Genomic DNA, 7,500 nt, shown 5'->3' with positions numbered 1-7,500 from the left:
TGAGGGGCATCGAGCTCTCTATGCTCCACAGACAGCCAGCGGCCCGGCCGTGTGCCCGCAGCAGCCTGATCGATACGCCAGCAGGGGAGCATTTAACCCCCGCTAACCCCCCCTTTGTCTGCCCCCTGTCACCGACCCCACCCCCTCGTGTCATCCATTGTGCCTTAGAGGACAAAGGGGAGAAAGGACACAAAAGGTGCTGGCTGGATCTTTAAATAATCAATATGTTTTTCCTGTTAGTTTTGCTTCCCCTCTCCCACCCCTGAGGTTACTGACTCTGCTCCTCAGCCGTTTCGGTAGCGAGGGGTCAGTGTGCTTCTGACTGGGAAGACTTTCACTTTCTGGGGGTCTGATTCCACTGAATTAAAATGGTAGGACTTTATGAGGGGCTGGGTGGAGGATCTGACATTAAACTACATTATTGTCATTTAGCAGACACTCTTATCCAGAGCGACTTACACAGGTTACAATTTCTACATGTTATCCATTTATACAGATGGATGTTTACTGAAGCAATTCTGGGCTGAGTACCTTGCCAAGGGGTATAGTAACAGTGCCCTATTGGGGAACTGAACCAGCAACCTTTTGGTTACAATCCCTGCTCCTTAACCACTACGCTACACCCCCACCCCATGTTCTGCTGTGCCTCCTCTCTGGTCTCTGTAAGATCTCCACGGTAACGCGCTTTCAGCTCCTGCGCATGGGCCTCCTCTCCTTCCTGTGATAAACTGCACATGTGGAGCAGAGCACACACTGATCTGAGATCAGCTCAGAGTCAGCCAGTGTGAGTCACAGTGCAGGCAGACAGTGCAGCTGCAGATCACACCAGCAGCAGCCAATTCAAACCTCTCCACAGCAACAGATCCATCTTCTCAAATATCAAGCACCTAATGTGTTTAAACAAGAATATGGTCAGGATTCAGAGAGCAAGAAATGTGGGCAAACAGTGAACTTAAAATCTTAGCGCATGCAAATCCCTGATATAATTTAAGTTGTTTAGTTTCAAGAAATTTACATTTCATGCAGTAAATTAATAAGGTAAATACGGTCTCTGCACATCAGAGCAGCGGCTGATGTGTTGAATCCTTTGTAGAGGAGTAACAGCAGTGTGTGGTAGCAGGAAGAAAGCCACAGCCATCGTGAGCGTGCATGAGGGAAATGTTGTTTGTGAGCTTTTATCTCGAAATAAATCAAAGATCACATTCAAACAACAAAGAGGAGCCGTAACCCGCGCTTCTGCTCACGAGCGGCTTTCAAGGCGGGGAGCCGCAACAGGGAGCGTAAGAAAAAAGCCGCGCTGGTGCCGGAGGCTTTACGTAATCTTTGTTTACATTCCTGCCGGCACCCCGCCCCCTCCGGCCCTCGTACGCTGCATTGAGCCGCTGCCAGTTCGCAGAATCCCCTTGGCTGCGCTGCTCTGACATCATGAGAAACCCAGGAGTGAGTTCTGGACGGCTTCCAGCTCTCCGCATGGAGCAGAGTCTCGCTGTCACCCCCGCCCCGCCCTCGCTCTGCCCCGCCCCCTCGATCTCCCTCTCAACTGGAAGAGGCGCGCACACGCCTCCCTGCTCAGGCTTTTTCACTTTTCTGGAGAGTTTTTTTCCCCTTTTCTTGGATTTTCTCAGATTCAGAGCCCCATAAATAATCTCCACCCTCGAAAGCAGAGCAGTACAGTACAGCTTTCTGCACTCTGTACTGTATTCTATCCCTCTGAAAACTGCGCCTCTCTCATTCACTCGCAGGAAACATGCGGGACCCACAGTGCATTTATGTAACCTAGCTGACAAATGGCACCCCTGCTATTTTTATTTAAGGAACTTCCACTGGTTGTATAACAGCAGCTCTCTCACTTCAGCTCGCCGTTTCTCTCAGACCGGCAGCAGAGGGTCTGTTTCTCCTCCCCTCCAACCATCTCCCCAACTGCGGGACATATTTTCCCCTCATCCACCCTGCGAAGGCACACTGGGGTCAGCTGAGACACTGGTGGGTTTTACTTTCCACAGAACACTTAAACAATGGCAATAAACAAGTGATAATTCGCAGGAATAACTAAAAGGTGTGTTGTAAGAACCATTTTCAATCTATTAGCATTTTTAAAAATTCACTTCTTTTGTAAAATTCAGACTTCAGAACAAAATTTCCATCTGAATAGAGTTGTTCCAGAGGTTTTCCAAGAGTCTTAACGTTATTCAAACATGCCAGTACATTCCTCTGGATTATTATTCCCAAGTGGGGCCGGAGAGAATATATTTTGAAGGAATTCCTTCCATCCGTATATTTATGCATTCCAGATGCCATGCTGTTAACGTTTTTCCCCACTCTGACTTGTGCATGAAATCTTACTGAGAAATATTTGGGTGGGATGATGTATTTATAACAGTGCTATATAAGCATGAAAAATGCAAGACTCCTCCACAAGCAAAACAATTTTTAAAATGTAAAAAATGCAGCAAAAAGGACTTCATATAAATACGCTGTACCAAAATCACTCGTTCATCAACCATAACTCACTCCTGCTGATCATATCAATCTTTAATATCAACTCACACATGGCCACCACACACAGGAAACCATGGTTTCATTTACTATAAACACCATGAATGAAAATAGCCTCGCTTTGCTTTTCGAGTGAACGTGGTCATTTGCCAGCATCTACTCCTGTACTGCTTGCTCACATGTGTTTCTGCGCACGCTCTCATTTTCAGTCTCACTGTGAAGGCTATCCTTACGCAATCCCGGGTCCGAGCTCTGCCAGGAAGCGGGGGACATCCTAAGGGCCTCCTAAAGCATTTATACAGTCGAACAGCGTGAAGCCCTTTAGGGAGAAAACGCCCTCCTTCCTAACCAGGCAACCCCCCATCCCCCTGCCCCCCACCCCCTGATCCTGTTTCTCCTGCTCATTCTCAAACCGCAGTGCATACATTATAAAAGCCTGTTCCATCTCACAGTCAAGCCGGTCTGTCCACCGTATGAGATCAGACAGACCAGCTACCCAAAGGATGCAGAAACTGGCTCAATATCATGGTAATCTGTCTCCCTCTCCTCCTCCACCCCCCACCCCAAATATATCAGGTCATTTCTCACTGCGGTGTCCTGCACAGCACACGCTCACAGATTCCCATGTGACACCCATGAGGTCAGGAAGTTATCCATCCCTCATCACATGACAGCGTATGAGGTGACGCGTTCAGAGACATGTCCAGCCTGCTGACACACAGGGTGTCAGTTCTGGTCCTGGCGTGGAATGCAGTGTGTGGCCTGAGCGTTCAGATCGAACCCAGTCACGCGTGCCGGACTCGGTTCGATCACACTAGTTTTCAAAAACTCCTTTGTGCCACTCAGGCACCAGTTAAAAGACACTGCAAAAAGAACAGCGGAAACAATGAGTCTTAAAATAGCACAGCAAATATTTATCAGCAATCACAGTAAGTGAAACGGCAGCACTTCATGGACAGCTGGGTGGAGGTTCTGCCGTGTTCTGCTGTGCCTCCTCTCTGGTCTCTGTAAGATCTCCACGGTAACGCGCTTTCAGCTCCTGCGCATGGGCCTCCTCTCCTTCCTGTGATAAACTGCACATGTGGAGCAGAGCACACACTGATCTGAGATCAGCTCAGAGTCAGCCAGTGTGAGTCACAGTGCAGGCAGACAGTGCAGCTGCAGATCACACCAGCAGCAGCCAATTCAAACCTCTCCACAGCAACAGATCCATCTTCTCAAGTAGCAACTGCCTTTTCTACAGCAAAATAATCACTTCATCAGCGTCCTCAGCCCTCAGCTCCAGGGAGGGAGGCCCCTCAACGGCTTTCCTCCACAGCTGAGCAACCCATCACTGTGGGGGGGTGTGTGTCTGTGTATTATACATCACTCACACACACACACACACACACACACACACACACACACATATACACACATATACACACACACACACACACACACACACACACACACACACACACACACACACACACACACTCCAGGCAAGCCCAGCAGTGCTGTTTCTGCAGCACGGGGTCAGTGTGAGATGCAGAGAAGCATGTCTTTCAGCACCAGGAAAGGGTTAAATATCAGGGTTAAAGCCCTGTCAGGCACAAGGTGGTCAGACCAAAGTGTAGCCCTGCATTAAAAACAACCACAACATTGACTGCACTCACTTAAATTGCTTGCTGTAGAGCTCAGTTTCAAAGGAGCTGTAAGCCACTTCAAAACCCCAGCGTAACCTGAGGAGCAAATACTGGGAAAAAGCCTTGCGTCGCTAACGTGTGGAGCGCTCACATTCCTGTGTGTTTCAGACAGGAAAGGTGATCACAGGTGCTGGAGTGTCTCCTCCTCCCAGGCATTGTCTGAGCTGTCAGTTTCTAACCGTATCTCTCACAACGAGGGGTTACCAGGCAACCACGTCGTGGGAGAGATCTGTCAGACAGGCAGATCACTGCGAATGCTGAGAATTAACGGCTGCCCCTATTTGTCTGCCCAGAGCCACTGGCTTTTAGCTACTTCAGTGTCTGAGCGACAAAGCAAAAGCACAACTGTTGAAATCCTTCCTCTCCCTTTAAACGCGGAGCATTTACACGCAACCCGGTTATGATTATTGACGTTGGAATATGTGTACACTCAAAGGAACAAAACTGAGGATAAAGGAGGAGAACCACAGGGGAAGAAACTTGCTGTCTTTGCCAAAAGGTGCACTGATCCTTAAGGGTTTGTTATAAACCTGCCACAGAAATCTCTGTTTCCAATAGCGCACACACATGCGCAAACACGCATGCACACACACACACGCACGCACACACACACACGCGCAGGCGCGCACACGGACACACAACCTTTTCATGCAGTATACTGTAGGCATCAAAAACCCACGGAGCACTTCCACAGAAGCTGAATGCAGGGCAGTGTAGGAGTAGAGAGAGAGCCTTAAGTGTTGTACCTGTCTGAACTGCTCCTCGTACGTCCAGTCCCCGTGGTCCTGCCCACCCAGCTGGCTGTGGGAGCCGTGCGGGGGCAGAGCGGACCCCCGCAGCTCCTGGTCTGTCCCAGGCCGGGCCTTCAGAACCTGCGGGTGGGGATGCAGCTGGCGGTGGGGGAGCAGCAGGATGCCCCTCCCGGGGGTGACCGCGTCCCTCCCCGTGGGCACGTCCCGCTCATCCAGCTCTTCCTCGTAGTCCTCCTCCCCCCCGCCCTCCAGCTCCCCCTCCTCCCACTTCTGGTCCCTGCAGCAGGAGGGAGATGCACAGGCAGAGGCGTGACGCTGTGGCGCTCTACAGGGGCAGAGCCTAAACGGGTCACTCTGTCGCCCCGTTTTAGCACCCCAGGGGTCAGAGGGGTGGTGGGACAGTGAGGCAGCATGAGCCCCTAAACGGGTCGGGCCCTCGCCCCATTTCAGCGCCTCCATTACACACTCAGAAACATGAATTTGTTTTATTACTTCAGCTACTTTCACCTTTCACCCCTTTGAGCCTCTTCCTGCCTTCCCAGCCAATCATGTCTCAGAGTGGTCTGAGATGACTGTTGCTGTCAGTCAGAAACATATGTATGTGCGGATAATGCAGATAAACACATAAACACGTGTGTCTGAAGACCGCGTGTGCAGAGCGCTGGGAGAAACATGGGAAGCGCTCCTGTACCTACAGGGTGTTGCTCTCCAGCTCCCAGGTGGGACATGGCTAAAGGACCCTTTATAAGGTGCTTAAGATGAACTTCTTACATACCCAGCAGAAGAGCTGGATTAGTATGTAAAAACAGAACCTGGATAAAGGCTCATGCTACACAAGAAAATGACTGTGTGTCTAAGGTTTCATTTCATTTGGTTTGCATTATTAGAAACTTTGCCATAAGTGTGACTCGCTGAAATTGTAGTAATTTGTAAGCACACAGTACTGTGGACACTGATGACAGAGTGTCCTGTATCCTCACCAGGGGAAGCACATTTTACTGTGATTTTACTCACATGCGCTCCTCTCCCTCGGAGCCCTGCTCTTCCTCCTCCCCCTCCCCTGCCTCTTCCTCCTCCTCCTCCTCCTCCTCTTCCCCATCCTGGCTGCTGTGATTGGACGTTGGGCTGTCGCGGCCTCTCTGCAGCCCGGCCGCCACTGCCCTCATCGCCGCCAGGGCCGCCATCTGAGCACGCTCTGACTCAGGGGCAGGGCTAGAGTTTAGCCCCTCCCCCACAGTCCCAGCATTGGCGTGGGGAGAGTCCTGAGCCAGTGATTGGCCAGACTGCTGCAGCTGCTGCTGCTGTTCCAGCTCCATTTGCAGTTTGGCTCTCTGCTGCCTGTGCAGGTTTTCCATGACGGCCTGCAGCTTCATCTCCACACCTCTCTCTTCCGGAAACTTCCTCTGCCCCTTTCCACAGCCCAAACTGCAGTCAGCAAGGACGTCCCTCAGCACGCCAGGACAGGACTTCCTTTGGGACAACACACAGTGGTCACAGTCGCTTTTGCAGTTACCTCAAACTGAGGGAGAAACGCAGAGTTCTCTCTGAGTCAGATGAGGTCTTTCAAAAAAGCCAGTGGATTTTCTCCCTTTCTGGAGAATGATGGTGGTTTTGGTGCAGCGTTGGTCCAAGGCCTGGTCACCGCTCGGGGGGCTGGGGTTGGACCACGGGGGGAGGACAGAACCAACAGCTGGGTCTGGGGTAGGGCCATGCAGCGCCCAGCTCAGCCACGCTGGTGAATTAGGCTCACGGGTACAGCGTCACAGCAATTCCGTCAGGTACTGCAGAGGAAGAGAGAGGGGACAGGGTTAGAGACCAGTGCTGGAGATTCAACAGAGCTGCCTTTACATCCTGAATATCAGCAGATCCACATATCAGAGCAGAGGGGTCAAACAGCTTTCAGTTTTAAAAAATCTCCAAGGAAGAGCTTCATTAAATGAATGCTATTTAAAGGCTACAAATGAGAGCCTAAAATATCTCACGCACCCATGATAAACCGGCCATTTACCGCATGTCTTGCCGGTTATGCATCTCAGTGCCCACATGCTAGAATGCAGTTGGTTGTAAAGCATGGCCTATCATGGGACATCATGGCGTATGCTGCTTTACTGTAAGCCAGCAGGAAAAAGGCCACTAAAGTACAGCGGTGTCGCAAACCACATGAGCTATGATGAAAAGCATGACGTTTCTGAGGGGGTCTTTTCCACCCTGCCATTTCCCAGCAGCTCTCCCTGTGCTCTTGGTGCTTAATCTGCTTTCCTTAAACACTTCGGTTTAGGTCCATTTTCCTAAAGTTGCAGGTCATCCCAATAAGGCAAACCGGAGAAGGCAGCCCGATGTGTGCTTTGTGTCACATTAACGAGCCAGATAGATCACACCACTGTTTAAAAGATAAGAGAGGAGGAACCTCTGAAAAACAGTGGAATATTTAGGTCATCGTCTCAGGAATGTAAGGATAGCGCAAGATTAACAATGCAGAACCCTGGTTTCCATGACCACTGTGCCGAGCACATGTGTTCCGTGTTTACGCAAGCCAGGCTTGCACAATGACGGCGTTTGATGCA

General features: G+C 50.6%; 1 protein-coding gene across 1 annotated transcript in view; it reads right to left on the bottom strand.

The window, feature by feature from the left end:
• Positions 1–7,500, bottom strand: part of LOC118795829 (AT-rich interactive domain-containing protein 3A-like) — a 29,807-nt gene that overhangs the window by 8,477 nt on the left and 13,830 nt on the right. The window contains exons 2-3 of the mRNA XM_036554575.1: positions 5,951–6,717; positions 4,931–5,213 (exon numbers count right to left, since the gene is read on the bottom strand). Coding sequence (XP_036410468.1) covers positions 4,931–5,213; positions 5,951–6,309 — 642 coding nt within the window. The 5' untranslated portion in view covers positions 6,310–6,717. The remainder of the gene's footprint in view (positions 1–4,930; positions 5,214–5,950; positions 6,718–7,500) is intronic.

The sequence above is a fragment of the Megalops cyprinoides genome, chromosome 20 (genome assembly GCF_013368585.1).
Source record: "Megalops cyprinoides isolate fMegCyp1 chromosome 20, fMegCyp1.pri, whole genome shotgun sequence".
NCBI classification, from domain to species: domain Eukaryota; kingdom Metazoa; phylum Chordata; class Actinopteri; order Elopiformes; family Megalopidae; genus Megalops; species Megalops cyprinoides.
This window is presented reverse-complemented; position numbering and strand designations above follow the sequence as displayed.